This window comes from Branchiostoma belcheri, unplaced genomic scaffold, assembly GCF_001625305.1.
Source record: "Branchiostoma belcheri isolate BF01 breed outbred unplaced genomic scaffold, Haploidv18h27 scaffold33, whole genome shotgun sequence".
NCBI classification, from domain to species: domain Eukaryota; kingdom Metazoa; phylum Chordata; class Leptocardii; order Amphioxiformes; family Branchiostomatidae; genus Branchiostoma; species Branchiostoma belcheri.
This window is the reverse complement of record NW_017803943.1, coordinates 2,241,006-2,256,499: the sequence shown is the minus strand read 5'-3', so window position 1 is coordinate 2,256,499 and position 15,494 is coordinate 2,241,006. Positions and strand designations below refer to the sequence as shown.

Here is a 15,494-nt window from a genome sequence, read left to right as displayed (position 1 = left end):
AAGACATACAGATATAGGTATAAAATTCAAGGTTATTTTATTTTACCTGGTTTGTAAATGAGCTAATTTGTCGGGTCAAAGGCCGCGGTGCCTGGTACACGTTCCGCGCATGCTCCGTTCAATACGGCTAAGATGGCGACGACTATTTCCGGAGAGGACAGTTTCTTCCTGGTTTGACAAAATTGGCGACAGAAAACAAGAAATCAGGTGAGATTCACCGCTTGTGATAGTATTATCAGATCTACCAGAACCCACTGCAGTAGATTCGTGGCTAGAATCGGAGAAATTCAGGAAATAAACGATTTATAGGGAAGGCTACAAAAATTGAACAGGTGAAAAATTATGTTGGTTTCATGTTCAGGTCGTTTTTCCATTTAGATGATTCATCTTCACATGATTGTAGGAATAACTTTGTGTTATTTTCCTCGAGTATTTGACGCCAACAATTTTCATACCGCGATCAACAACGTGTAGCTTGTAAGTGAAGTCCCTTTGATATAGATTTGTGAATTGTAATACGTGACCAATTCGGCGTACGGTTTGCAATAATTTTTTTGTGGACCAATAAAATTAGTTACAACGCAGGCCAGTTATGGTTCTTTGACGTGAAAGAGAAATTCAGAAATCGCCATAGAAGAAAGTGTTCTTGTGGTTATGGTCTGAAGGTTCTGGGTTCGAATCCCAAGCCTGCAGGCCCCAGTGTTGTGTCCTTGAGAAAGACTCTTTGTAAGTAACCGTTTAATTTTCTCCTCACTGGACTCAGGTGAAAATTAGTACAGAACTAGTACCTAGCTTAGGTTAGGACCGTCCTGTCGGATGAGATATAAAGCTGGTTTAAGGAGAGTCACATTTCGAGCACGTTAAAGATCCCACCACACTTATGGAAAAGAGTAGAGGTCCTTCCTGACCAGCGTGAGTGGTAAATACACAGCTTGTACAAAACGGTTGTGTTACGCGTAATCTGTAAAGGCGATTTGTCGGTTATGCATTTTGGAAGAACTAGAAATGGATATGGCTTTCTGACTGAATATGATATCATTTACCAGAGCACTAAAAAATATTTAATGAACAGAACAATTCAGGAGGTTTTTTATTACTATCAGGTCCATAGGTCAGTCGTGCCTGATACAAAATGAAATGTACATAAGTCAGCCACCACAAAATCAATATGGTGGCATTTCTATTATGCCTACTGTTTATGGATTTACTATGGACTATGGTGGGTGACTTGCAGATGAAAGACAGAAAGGTCTGGTTTGGTGATTATGCACATGTTTTTGCCGGTGTTTCTAGTGGTCGGTGTTTTTAGCTCTTACCCAGTAATGCGTTTTCCTCAAGTTAAAACATGGGACCCAAGAAAAAATACCACAAAAACATAATACTACTAGTATGTAAATCACATTTAGTATGCGGGAAAAAATTATTTCAAGCCCCGAGCCTTACACAAGAATAACTAACTAGTAATTTAACACTAAGCATTGCTGGCCTTTCTGGAATCAGGATTTACCATCAAGTGTTGTTTGCCCTCCTAGATTAACATGTACATTGCCAGGGTCCCCCATGCAGACCCTCTTTTATATTTTTGTATACATTTACCATGCACATGTGCTGTTGGTTTACAGTGTTTTTTCCTTCACACATTTCATGCATTTGGCATACGGTAACCCCTTTTGCTGATTGTTTCCAGATTTCCCACTACAGCCAAGTGATTGAAAGGGGAGCCACCAAAGACCTTCAAAATGGAGCAGTCCTTCTTTGCTGCAGCAAACGATTTGGACAATGTCCTAGACGAGTTTGAAAGAAATGAAGGTATGGGGAATAATTTTACCAACAGGTATTTTTGGTTTAAGACTGGAACTTGTATATATATCGGGTATTGTGCATATTTGATACAAATATCATTATTTTATATTTATGTGTATAATATAGTTGTACTGTTGAAAACCTCCCTTTCACTCCTACTATAAAATAAAATAACTGCAGTGAAAAGATAAATGCATTTACTAAAATTACAGTATGAGTTACGTGAAAGATTGTACCTACTAACCTGTATCTCTACAGATTTCCAGCTCGGGCAAGGTGTAGACTTTACTACAGCCAAGCCAACTCCACAAACCTCAGTCCCCAGCCAACCTGACACCAGTCTAGCAGGCTTCTACCCTGTCACTACAGGAGCTAGCCCCCATTACCACCCTGCTGCAGTACCGCAGCAGCCCACCGGGGGCGCTGTGTACAATGGTGGGAACTATAGTGGTGGTAGGGACAATACAATGGCAAGCTATGGTGCTCAAGTAAAGGGATATCCAAGACAGCCAGATGTGAATGGCCCAACAGGCCAGCATTTGGGACCATCTATTAATGCAGGCAATTACCAATCACAGACAGGGATTGCAACAAACTATCAGACAACCATAGCAGGCACTTTCCATGGATATCAAGAACAGCCAGGTCAAGGTCAAATATCGTTGAATAAACTTCAGGAACAGCAAGCTCTGAGCAGCTACCAAACAGTCGCAGGACAGCAGAACAGCTATCCTGTGAACAGCTTTCCAACACAGCCACCGATGGGCAGTTACCAACCACATGGAGCAGACAGCAGTTTCCACCATCAGGCAGGGTTGAACAGCTATCCAGCAGCCGGAGGTCCAACCCCCCACCCTCTCCCAGTTGTGTCACAAGGTGTCAGACAACCTGATGCCCACCTTCTTGGGTCAATACCAGACAGCCAGATCCAGCCTTCAGTGTCACACAACACTCTACCACCCATGTCCCTTCATGGAGGGGCCTACCCCAGTGTTGGGAGAATGTCATCGCCACCAGTGAACCTAACAACAACTCCAGAAGCTCAGGTCCCAAAGAGCACAGCTATGGCTAAACCTGACCAATATCCTATATCAACAGGACTGACGCAAGGTGTCAGTAGTGCTAGCACTGGCACAGTTGTAGGTGGAGCAACAGGGATGTATCCTTCTGTTCCAGCTTCTACTACTAGCCTGTATCCAACAACAGACCTGACACAACATAACGTAGAGTCAAACGTTGGTGGACTCAGAGATGGGTTATACCCACAAACTGCAGCGTTAGCCCAAATGGCCAATATTACCACCGAAGGCACTGCTGGAATTAACAGTAGTGTGAAGAGTTTGTATCCAACAACTACAGGGCTACAAATGGCTGTAGGAACTGGTGGTGTAGCTTCAATGTCGTCTGAGATTGGTGGCACAGAGGCAAGCATGTATCCCAACATAGGACTTGCAAAGCCTGTAACAGCGAACATCCAGGCACAGGCGACTGCCGACGAGTTAGTCAAATATATGATGACTTCCCAGATTCTTAAAAAGGATAAGGAGACACCTCCGAATGCAAGCACTGAATCTGCACCTATCACTGTCAACACAGTAGGAGAGGGGGGTCCTCAGTTGGCAGTTTCTTTTAGAGGCAACCTTGAAGTGAATTCTGCTCTCCAAACACAAAGCGTTGACACTGCCAACTCTAAAAGTGGTCAGACAGATGAGATGAAAAATAGCAATCTGATAGCAGGTCTAAACAGTCTAGAAGCAAATGAAAAGGGAAACAAATCTGACTCTGAAAAATTGCATGAACAAGGACGGGAAAACAGCATGACTGAAACAAGTGTACCCAAGGAGGACATGGGTAGAACAGTTGAGGATAGTCAGCCAACAGTCACAGCCACTGATACAAGTGATAGCCTTCTCTGTTTGGAACCGACTGCAGTGTTACCTGACAGTAAGGTGATGGTAGTACCTGTAAGACATCAAGAAACTGGAGAAACTGTTGTATTGGAAGATAAGAAATCATGTGAGCCAGTTCATTCCAATGGTGCACTGAGAAGTGTTGGCGATAGCAATACTGCAGATTTAAGTCAGAACTCAGAAATGGCATCCACGTCCATGCAGAGCAACAAAAACCTGCAAGAGGAAGCTGCTGTAACAGGAAATGTTTTTGAACAGAAGGAAGAAGTTTTAAGTTCTTCTGAGTTGGAACAGGCTGGGAGCAAGGAATTGAAAAATGTAGAGAATGCAAGTTATGTAGAACAAAGTCAGGTCAGCACAGGATTTGGAGGGGCTGGAAATAAAATGATAGGCTTTTCTCCAGAGGTAGAAGTAGAGGGTGAATTTGACGACGCAGAAATAGATGCATACCTCGGGTTGGATGGTGTCGGTCTGGGGAACTCTGGGAACGAGAGCATGATGGAGGCAGGCAGAGAGGAAGCTGGGATTGTTGAATCTGGTACAGTCTTGGAACAAGTCTTGGAAAAGTCCAGCCAAGAAGGGTCCATAACCAAGACTGGTGTTTCACAGCTACCTGTTACTCTATTTCTACCAACTTCTGGTGGTGAAAGCACGGAACAAAAATTTGACAAACCTTCAGGAGACCAAACGCTTCAAAATGACAACGAACGCAATACCCAGCCAGAAAGTGGCGGCCCAGCAGGTGGTGAACTCTCAGATGCAGACCCTTTTTTCAGTGCACAGACGAGTACAAGCCCGACCGATACGTTAACCTCACTAGAGGAAGAAGAGGAGGAAAGCTGTAGAGTGCCAGAGACACAGGCTGTTACTGCACCTGCATCGGTTGATGTAAACAGTATGCCTGACAACAGGACTAATGAAAATAATGGAAGCAAAACAGGGGTTTCAGAGTCTCTCAGAAAACTCTCCGATGTCAGAACAAACAACCACATTGAGGAAAGCATTGCAGGTACAATGGTGACAGGTAGAATAGACCATGGTGATGGTCTAAGAACTGTTCAGCAAGGTTTTTCAGCGTCAGGTTCTGTAGAGGCGCAGAGCAAAAGGAATCCTGCAAATATGATTAATCCAGCAACAGAGACAGAGAGGATGTTGGGGCTGCCCGTGGACATAAAGGCAGCGGTACGAGAACAGGCGGTTGGAGGGAATTCAGGAGGGCAGGAGAGTTCTGCATCACAGAGCCTGAGCTCAGCAGGATCCCATAACAGTGAGGATGGGACAAACGAATCATTACAGCCAACTTTCTCACTTGGAGACAACCCTGGTCACACCCAGCAACCATCTGGTAACACCCAGCAACCACCCAGCCACACCCAGCAACCACCCGGTCACACCCAGCAACCACCCAGTCACGCCCAGCAACCACCCAGTCACGCCCAGCAACCATCTGGTCACACCCAGCAACCAAGCCAGACTGACTCAGCTACGGAAGGAAACAGAAGTAGTATAGAATCAGCAGTGGCAAACATTTCAATCAGGGGGCAAATGGAACAGGATGAACAACAGCAGCCAATCAGAGACGAGGGATTCTGGGACACGAGGCAGGCGCCGTACCAGGACATGCCCCAGGACGGCGTGCGGATGCCCCCCCACCCCCCGCTGGGCGTGGCGTCCCCGGAGGACGTTGGTTTCCCCCCCAATGTGGAGATGTTCAGGGATGACCTCAGTTCAGGTGAGATGGCAGTCGACTTTCTGTTCCTTTTCTTTGTGTCCGGTCCAATCAAACTCAAATTAAAAACAAATCAATCATTAATTTGGCCCTTTGGTGTCCACGGTGCTATCTGTGCTGTTCTCATAATTTTTCTGTGATTCATTTCAATTGGCTTCACTATTAATTAAACATTACAATCATGACTGCCTCTTACCAGTAACGTGATCATAAGTTCTGCATCTCAATTATTCTTATACAAGCTTTTACGTTCAATAATCGGTATTACACCTGAACTGAGGGTCAGTCTATGAACCCTCCACATGATTTTTCCACCGAACTGTGAAAAAATCTTCTCCTTTATGCCATATACAGATGAACATATTTCAATCTCCCAACATTCTGAAGTCTTTGTAGATACGTTCCGTTCCCTGTTTTTCCTTATCATGGTCTGATTTCTTCCTTGTCCAGTTATACCGTCGGATATCGGCTGGGAGGCACCCGTGTGGGTCCCAGACGAAGACGCTCCCAACTGTATGAAGTGTGAGGCCAAGTTCACGTTCACGAAGCGGCGTCACCACTGCAGAGCCTGTGGGAAGGTGCTTTGTTCAGCCTGCTGTGGACAGAAGGCACGGCTGGCATACATGGACAACAAGTCTGCCCGCGTCTGCTCAACATGCTACAACATCCTACAGAGAGGTACCGAGATACGTACTTATTATAATTTAAGTGTAAAGTGTAAACCTATTTGTCAAAAAAATTAGTTTTCTCTCCTGGCATTATGCAATGTCCTGCACTAATAGCTGGCTGAAAGACTATGACTCAATACAGTGTATGTTGACACTGATTTTTTTTACAGAATAAAGAGGCTCTCTTTTCACAACCAAGTGTTTTATTCAGGACACCTTCCTCAGGACAATTCTAATTGGTTCACACAGCCCAACACATCTATAGCACCTGTGCTGCAGTGCAATGTGAACCAGTCAGAATTTTCCTGAAGAAGGTGACAGGCGGTCACTAAACCATTGGCTGAATAAAATACTTTGTTCTATAAAAACAGTCACTTTATTCAATGACTTACCTACCCGATGAAATTATTGACGGATTTTTTTTACAATTTTGTTTTTTTGCTTCTTGTTCTTGCAGCCCAGGCCAGAGGTCAGATAGCAGGGATCAGCCAGGTGACCCCGTCCTCAGGTCAGGCCTCCCCCAACCCTAACAACCCGATGGAGTACTGCTCCACCCTCCCTCCCATCCAGCAGGCACAGGAAGCACTGCAGAGGCCACCCCCCAGTGTGCTGGTGCCTGTGGGGGGAAGGCCCCAGGGTGCACTGGGTAGGTACATGTAGAAACTACTGTAAATTATGAAATGTTAAGTACCTAATACCAGCTCAAAAAATAGCCATGCCTTCAAGTACTTAGTACGTTTAACTTATCAACCAAGGATTGGAGAAAAAAATCATTCTTTCCTAGAAGTATCGTAGAGTTGAACTCGCTTCCACCAAGTACAGTTGGGGCATCATCACTAGATAGCTTTAAATGATGTTTGAGTCTAATGTCCAAAGGTTAGGTGCTATAGACAAGTCTTTGAAGACAAAAGAGTTGAAGAAACTTGTAACAATTTACAGTATTATTTACCTGCACAAACCTACAATCATAATAATGTTATGTACTTGGTATTTCCTGCCCCCACAGTTTAAAAACAGTCTTTTTCTTCTTGCAATTTTTGATGTTCCACTTCAAGTTGTCCATAATGAAATCCCCCACAGGTGTTTCCCAGAGAGAGGGACGGCACGTGAGGTTCTCAGACGGGAGTATCCCCGGCGGGGACGGGACCTCGGACTCCTCTACCCCCTCCACCCCCTCCCACCCCATCACTACCCCCCAGGGGGCGGCCGCAGTCAGACCCAGGGGACCTGCACCCAACACGTCCCCTCAACACAAGGGGTCGCCTAGTAAAACAACCGAGACAAGGGCCAGACTTAGTCCATCTAAGAACAGGGAGGTAAGAATCATCAAACATCACATTTGTTTATTTATTGTTCAAGTCATACCAAAGACTTTAAAAAATGGTGAGGCCACCAGCATCTGTATTTCTCATCAAAGAGAAACCATCTCTCGCTCATGAAAAAGAATGGTAGTTAAACACACACCACTGCCAGTGGACTAGTCCCCTGCTGTAGTGATTGCACAACTGTGTGGCCCAAGGGATACTGAACGAGAAGTGTGCTGCTCTATGCACCATCTCATGCGGGAAGGACAAACTAACATGAGCTTAGGTGACAGGTTAATTTTGTTCTAACCGTTACTCTGATTGTCGCCTGCAGAGACAGTCAGGAAGTCCCCGCCAGGGAGGAAGCCCACGGAAGTCTGGGAGTCAAAGGTCACCCCCAAGGTCACGGCAGTCGTCAAGGACAAAGAGTCTAATTCCTGAGGAGGAGGACAGACTTCCTCCTGTCATTCTGTCTGTGGGAGACAAAGGAGGTGAGTCCTGACTAATCGAATTTCAAGAGAGTGTAATTCTACAGTTAATTAAATAAAAACAGAGTGTAATTCTACAGTTCAAGTGTAATATATTTATTGCTGGAAAATGTCACAAGTCAGGAGGTACAGGTTTTATCAAAAGGTCTTGTGATCTGGACATGCTAGAGTATCAAAGATAGAGATCAGATTGGCTAGTGCAGTCTAAACTAACTTTTGGATTTGATATCTTTTTCTGTGACAGTGGAAGACAAAAGATACCACTTTTTCTGTAACGTGGGTTTTGTGATGTTAAGAGGAGAGTAGTTTTCTTTTTGTCTATTGAAAGTTGTACTGTTAGCTGTTTTAATTGTTATATTTAGGTTAGCACAAGTAGTTCTGTTAACCCTAATCTGCCCTGTTCTCCCTGGTGCTACAGACTATGAGGTTGACTCAGAGCCAGACCCTGACAGAACCCTGGCAGAGATAAAGAGAGAGGAGACAGACCCTGTCATGTTTCTGGCCAACCCTAACCTGGTGGTGCTGGTCAAAGTCATCAACTGTGAGTCAAAATCTTTCAGAGCTTTAGTCTATATGTTAGAGCTGCAAGGCTCAAAATCCCTTTTACTGTATACCTGCACTGTCTGGCAACATTCAAACTTATCTTCACAAGACACAAGACAAGTTTTACCTGCACTACTCAGACTTTGAGAAGTATGGATCAAACTAAAAACTGTTCAGAAACCATTATTTTCCTTAATATTACTTCATAGGTGGTTGAACAGCTAATGCAGCAAATAGAAACTTACATTGTATATAAACCCAATACATGGTTCATTGGAGGTTATTTATAAAATAGACACAGATATTTACACATTGCTACATTCAACGAATCGATCAGTTAGTAGTCCTATACAACACTTAGCCTTACATTGTACCTGTTACTGTACGCACAGTTGTTGTGCAGTAAATGACCACATATTGTCTCCCCCAGTGTCTTGCTGTGTGAACAGGCTGTGCTGGTGTTTCTCCACGCGAGGCATGCACACAGTCAGTCAGGATGAGGTGGTCATCCTACATGGGTACAACACTTAGCCTTACACTATACCTGTTACAGTACTTTAACTAGCCCATATTGTCCCCCCTAGTGTCCTGCTGTGTAAACAGGCTGTGCTGGTGTTTCTCCACACGAGGCATGCACACAGTCAGTCAGGATGAGGTGGTCATCCTACTGGAGGCCATGCCTGACGATGATGTCATCCCACGAGACATCTTTGCCCACCTGCAAATGGTGTATGAGGAGGCAGGCAAAGGTAGGACTAGAAAAAATTAAACCATTTTTGTTTTAAAGCTGACTGTGAAACTTAATTGTAACCTGTAATTAACTATGCTCAAGATATGCAGAATTCGTACTGTTTTTATCCAGTGTAAGAAGGTTTTTATTCAACAACCAGTGGATTTTCATGTCTGACAGTTTGGTCCTGGGTTTGAGTCCTGACATCCCACCGATCTTGTGCCCTTGGGAAAGTCACTTTACTTGACTTTCCTCACTTAACTCAAGTGAAAATGAGTATTGTCTGTCTTCTATTTGTTCCATGTGTGGGACATAAGACCAGCAACAGCTGCCTTTGCTCCACGTGTACTGTATTGTTACAATTTCAATAAATCAAATCAAATCAAATATCTCCAGGTAACACAGTGGGAGACCTGGGCCACACCATCTTTAACCAGCCGTTCCTGGGCAGCCGTGAGCATGGCGGGTTCCTGTACATCCAGCCGACCTTCCAGTGCACCCAGCGCCTGATCCTGCCCGACCCCCCCTACGTGGTGGGGGTGCTGCTGCAGAAGTGGGAGACCCCCTGGGCGAAGGTGTTCCCCATACGCCTCATGCTCAGGCTGGGCGCCGAGTTCAGATGTGAGTTATTCCTTCATAGAGCAAGTAGGCAGAGCGTACTGCACCTACATAAAAGCCGTAATGTACTGGTATTGCGCTTGGCATTTTGACAGAATTGTCTCCTTTATGATCATACTTGCATGTTTAAGGATTGATATCTAAACTATAGTTTTCCAATGTTGTGTTGGAAAAGACACTCTTTGTAACAGGCAAAATGCTGATGCAAAAAAAAAACCCTGAAAAATCCAGGTTTTGCATGGGCATAGAGTCATAAACATTGATCTTTTTTTCAATGCACATGTAACTCTATTGACATTGTCATATTTTTTTGGCCCCAGACTATCCCTGTCCCCTTTTCAGCGTGCGGTTCCGTAAGCCTGTGTACTGTGAGATCGGACACACCATCATGAACCTGTTGGCTGTGAGTCGCACACTTTCAATCAAAGTAGTACTCTTCATGTTATCGTAACATGCAACTTGACAATAGTGTCCATAGTGACATAGAACTGATCCTCAAGAAGCCAGGCAACAGTCCTGATTCCCATACAGCTTTATACGGCATCTATACGGGGTCTGATAAAACTTTGATAAAGACATTTTTTTCATTGGTTATAAAGCATGACCTGATCAAGTATAAGTATGAAGCAAGAGTAAAATTTAATGTACGTGTACTTCTAACAGTATCTCTGTTCACAGTCTATGTCTCTGGAAGTTAACTTTTTTATCTGTCCAGGATTTCCGTAACTACCAGTACATGCTGGGCCAGGTGAGGGGAGTGGTTATACTGCTGGAGGACAAGAGAACACTCGTCAGGATACCCAGTAACAGATATGATGATGTAAGATCCTTGTTTGTACCAAAACTATTTATTTTGTCTGTTTTGTAAATTTCTCTTTTTATTAGCCAATATTTCCTTGCTTTGGACATACTGTAACTGTAAAATATTCCGTTTTGTATTGATTATTTTTACTTCAGGGTACAGAAGTATTGTTTTGGGTGGCAGTGTTTGTTGGTTTATAACCCAACACATTTATTGAGAAAAATATGGGTTTTTTTATTGAGAAGAATATGGCTGACTCGTTGTGCTTGCCTAACAAACAAGCCATAGTAAAGCTGCATCGCACAACTAGCTAACAATAAAAAGCATCAGGCATTGCCTCTTAGTGTGAGTTTGACTGCTTTATCTTTTTGTAACTATTTCCAGATGATGAAGGTACTGAACAACTGTAACGAACACGTCCTGTCCTGGGGCTCCAACTTCAGCGAGGAGGCGGACTCCCACCTGGTGTGTATCCAGAACGACGAGGGGGCGTACCAGACGCAGGCCATCAGCATCCAGAACCGACAACGCAAGGTCACCGGGGCCAGCTTCATCGTGTTCAACGGGTCACTCAAGACAACAGCCGGGCTGAGGGGGAAGTCCAGTATTGTGGAGGGTAAGCTGAATGGGCCAAAAAATGGTTACTGGATATCAAGCAATTGGATCTGGTTTTGGAAACGGTAAAATGTTTCAGGTAGCTTCCAATACCTTTCATTAGAGGGGCCAGCTTCATCGTGTTCAACGGGTCGCTCCAGACAACAGCCGGGCTGAGGGGGAAGTCCAGTATTGTAGAGGGTAAGCTGAAGGGGTTTTGAAAGGTTCCATTCAAGATGTTGAAATCTAGCTATCATGCATTGTCAAGTACAATGAACAATGGCTCAATGTCCTGTCCATAGGACTGCAATCCTTTTCAGTAGCATGCATGTTGGGTGAGCAACAACAGCCAGGATTCAAATTTATAGTCTTATAGTGTAGCATAGTCTGGTGGTAAGTGACACTAAGTGACTCTGGACATAGAGGTTGAGAATTTGAATCTTGGCTGTTGTCGCTCACCCAAAATGTATGCTCTTTGGTGAGCTAAACTGGTTGGAGATCATTTTTGCAATGCACATGACCTCTCACGTTTACCCTTGTTGTACCCTATAGATGGAGTGATGGTACAGATCCTAAGTTTTCCCATGTTGTACCCTTTAGATGGAGTGATGGTACAGATCCTGCCTGAGACCATGTCAGAGCTGCGGCAGGCCCTGAGGAACATGAAGGACTACACCATCGGCTGTGGCAGCACGGGGACCGAGGAGCCTGATGAGACTGTCGAGGTGCGATGGGTGGAGGACGACCGCAAAATGAACATTGGGTATGTTAAAACTAACATTGTACAACATTGCTTTCAGTTGAATTATAATCTTTGTGATTACTTGTCTTACTTTTTGTTTCCTATAGACTGTCAAAAGAGTGTACCTCATTTATATATCAATTCAGTTCTATTTCAAATTATAGTACCTTATGAAAAGTATGCGACTTAAAACGTCTGACAGTCTTCAAAATCTATCCAGTTGCTTTAGTAACACTTTTCTTGTGAATCTTTGTGATTATATACATGAGAGCTTTTAGATAGTTGAACTATAACAACACAAAAATCTGATATACATTTTGTTACTTCCGTTACTATATACAGAGTCACAAGTCCGATTGATGGGCAGTCCATGGAAGGCCTGACCAACATCCATGTGCACAGTGGCATGGACTTCGCCGGTGAGCAGAGGACCATTCGCTGGACCGAAGTCTTCTTCCTACAAACTGAGGTATGTGGGAGTGGGATAGACACCAGGTGTTTGCTTTTCAGGCACTCCCAATGTTTGTCTAATCGTTATTCTAAACTAGAATACGATGAGTAGAAGATGATGGAAGACATCTGTGACTGCCTGCTTCAACTGTGTTCTCAGATGTTGTGATCTGAGTCCTCTATTGAGGTGTAATGTTACAGGTGTGTTCTGTGTGGTGATAATGTTAACTTCCTGTCACAGGAGAGAGTCTCCTAAAACACATTGCTACACGTCCTCCCCAGGACTCCATGCCGCATTGTGAGCCCATGGAGATCTGCAAAGTTAGATGTAATGACTAAACAGATGCAATAGGAATTATATCTAACCCCATGTTTTTTGCCCCCCCCCCTCCGCAGGAGTCCATGCCCCAGTGTGAGCCGATGGAGCTGAGCAGGCTGGCTGAGTCCATCGCCACGGCGACCTGTGTGGCCCTGGTGCAGCACCTGGACTCCCTCAGGGAGGCGGGGATGTGCAAACTGGGACTCAGGGTCAACATAGACAGGGACGAGGTGAGGGGTCTGAAATGTCTAGTTGCTCATATGTTTAACTAGTACATGTACATGTATAAGCATGACATTGTAGTACCTGGTGCAGCACCTGGACTCCCTCAAGGAGGCAGGGATGATGAACAAACTGGGCCTCAGGGTCAACATAGACAGGGACGAGGTGAGGTGGCCAATGTGTTTTGGTTTTTCTTTTAATGCCCACAATCATGATCATTATGGCACACTCATTAACACCTGAGGGCACAAGGTTGGTGACATGGTAGGATTCGAACCCGGAACCTCTTGGTTCTGAGCCAAATGCTCTGTCGTTATGTCACACGGCCCCAGGGTGGGTAGTCATACCAGTGTTCTAGCCAGCCTGAAATTTTTTCCATCCTCTTAATTTTCTTTGACGTAGCATCACTAGAAAATTTATAAATCTTTATCCTCTGAAATTTGCCCTTCTTACTTGCTTGTGTAGAAGGTAACATTAGGTAATGCTGTGTATCACTGTGTGTTGCCATTCACCATGTTTTTTCCTGTTTCCAGGTTGGGTATGTAGCAGGTTCCAAGGGCCAGTTCCTGCCACCCCTGTACATGACTGACCTTGACAATGAACTCATCCCTGTCATCCACAACGCAGCAGCGTCCAATCAGGACACTCCAATTCGACTGGAACTCATCTTCCACATTCTCCACAACGTGGACTGAGTCTGTCTTGAAAGTTCATTCTGTTGGTGTTGGTAGTAAGTTTAAGCTGTAATTTCCAATGCAAAGAGTTGGACTTACACGAATTTTTGACTGTACAACTCCAGTCTTTGTCAAGGAACGAGCAATCCACCACTTCCGTGACGTGACATTATGCAGATGACACACGTGACTCGGTGAGCAGTGGATCTTAAGTTGCAGAAAGTCTGTGGCGCCCCCCGTCTTTGTTGTCACAGAAGCGGTGGATTGCTTATTCCTTGACAAAGACTGGAGTTGTATAGTCGAAAATTTGGGTAAGCTCAATTCTTTGTGTTGGAAATTACAGTTTTGACTTACTACATAGTAAGATCCTGTACATAATCCAACTTACACTAAGTCTCCAAATATAACATCATTGTTATAAATACATTATCCCACCATCTCTCTATCTACATAAGGTCAAAATCAACTTAACGTAAGATGTAAATTATGTTATATAATAATAATAATATAAACATGTCAATAACAAATTTGTAGTCATGAGAAGGATGTACTTTGAATAATTAAAAACCCAATGTTGTTAAATGTCTGAATATTGTAACTTTTCATATATGGTCTAAAGTAGTGCTATTAAAAGTAGGAAAGATACATGTATATTGCTGAACTTTGTCATAATTCTGGCAAAAGGAGTGTTGGCTTCACAAAAGACGTAAGATTATGAGAGAACTTTCACCTTGAATAGAATCATCAGTGTAATAGATTTTTTCTTCTTCCCTAAAATGAGATGTACATAAACATTGGACAATGTAGCACCATGTACAAACTCTTGCTTGGTTTAATTTGTACTTCAAAGAAAGTATTACATTCTGTAATATGAAAAATATATTATAAAGTCTCTCAATGCATGATGAGTAAGTTAGCAGGGCTATTAGCGACTTGGTTGTTTATTTGTTCCTGTTGACTTGCTTGAAGAATCAGTGACAGCTTTTCTAATCATTTAAACAAGACTTACTACTTTAAAAGTGTCATGGAAGGGCCATTTGACTGTCTTTACCGGTGAAAATTACAGCAAATTTAGCAAATAACTTTTTGTCTAGCTGTATATTTTCAGCTATGTGTATTATGTAGATGATACAGTGATAGCAGTCATGTCAACAGTAATGTATTAGTATCATACTTATGTTTAGTGCTAAGATTTAAGGTAAAGAACAGATGCACTGCCATATGTCATATTGACACTACAAAATGTAAGCAGAAAGTCGGGCAGATTAAATTGAAGCTAAATCGTCCTGCCTTATCCAATACCAATGATGTGTTCTAATTTGATTGTTTTTGTTGTTTTGATCATCTTCTTTGGACAGATAGTGAGAACTATTAACGCTCAAAAACAACAAAAAGATAAAAGACTGTACAATGATGTTTTGAATCCCCACCCCTGCAACTTTTCATAGTCTTTGGGCTGTATACTATATTTATCTGGCTATGCAACATAGATGTATATTGAATACCACCGATGTTACTAATAACATTGTTTGCTGAATGAAACTTCATCTGTGTTGGTAGAAGTCATTCTGAAACAGGTTAGAACTGTAATTCCAACTGACACAACAAGTTGTTCTGTACCCTGACTCCAGTCTTTGTCAAGGAAAGAGAAATCCGCTTCTGTGACATCACGTTATGCAGATAGATTCTCACAATGAGCGCTGCATTATTTTATCCTTAGGCTGCACCAATTTATTCAATTGGTATTTGGATTTGCCTGTACATACATGTAATATGTCACTTCATCACCTCAGTGATGTCAGGTTTGTAAATTACAGTTCAAATCTGTTTCAGAATAACACAAGAGTTTCAGATTTGGCTTGATATTCATCAAATGACTAGAACCTCCACTCTGTTTA

The 15,494-nt window shown here is 43.3% G+C and overlaps 1 protein-coding gene across 1 annotated transcript; it reads left to right on the top strand.

Moving 5' to 3' along the window:
* The first annotated feature begins 116 nt into the window (after positions 1-116).
* On the top strand, positions 117-13,735 carry LOC109475234. The gene is made up of 17 exons (XM_019775835.1): positions 117-207; positions 1,688-1,809; positions 2,062-5,445; positions 5,893-6,120; positions 6,568-6,756; positions 7,191-7,426; positions 7,749-7,905; positions 8,321-8,443; positions 9,030-9,194; positions 9,572-9,796; positions 10,114-10,196; positions 10,509-10,613; positions 10,980-11,211; positions 11,790-11,952; positions 12,274-12,400; positions 12,778-12,930; positions 13,456-13,735. The coding sequence occupies exons 2-17, from the start codon at positions 1,740-1,742 to the stop codon at positions 13,615-13,617; spliced, it is 5,802 nt and encodes a 1,933-aa protein (XP_019631394.1). The 5' UTR covers positions 117-207; positions 1,688-1,739; the 3' UTR covers positions 13,618-13,735.
* The last annotated feature ends 1,759 nt before the right edge of the window (positions 13,736-15,494 follow it).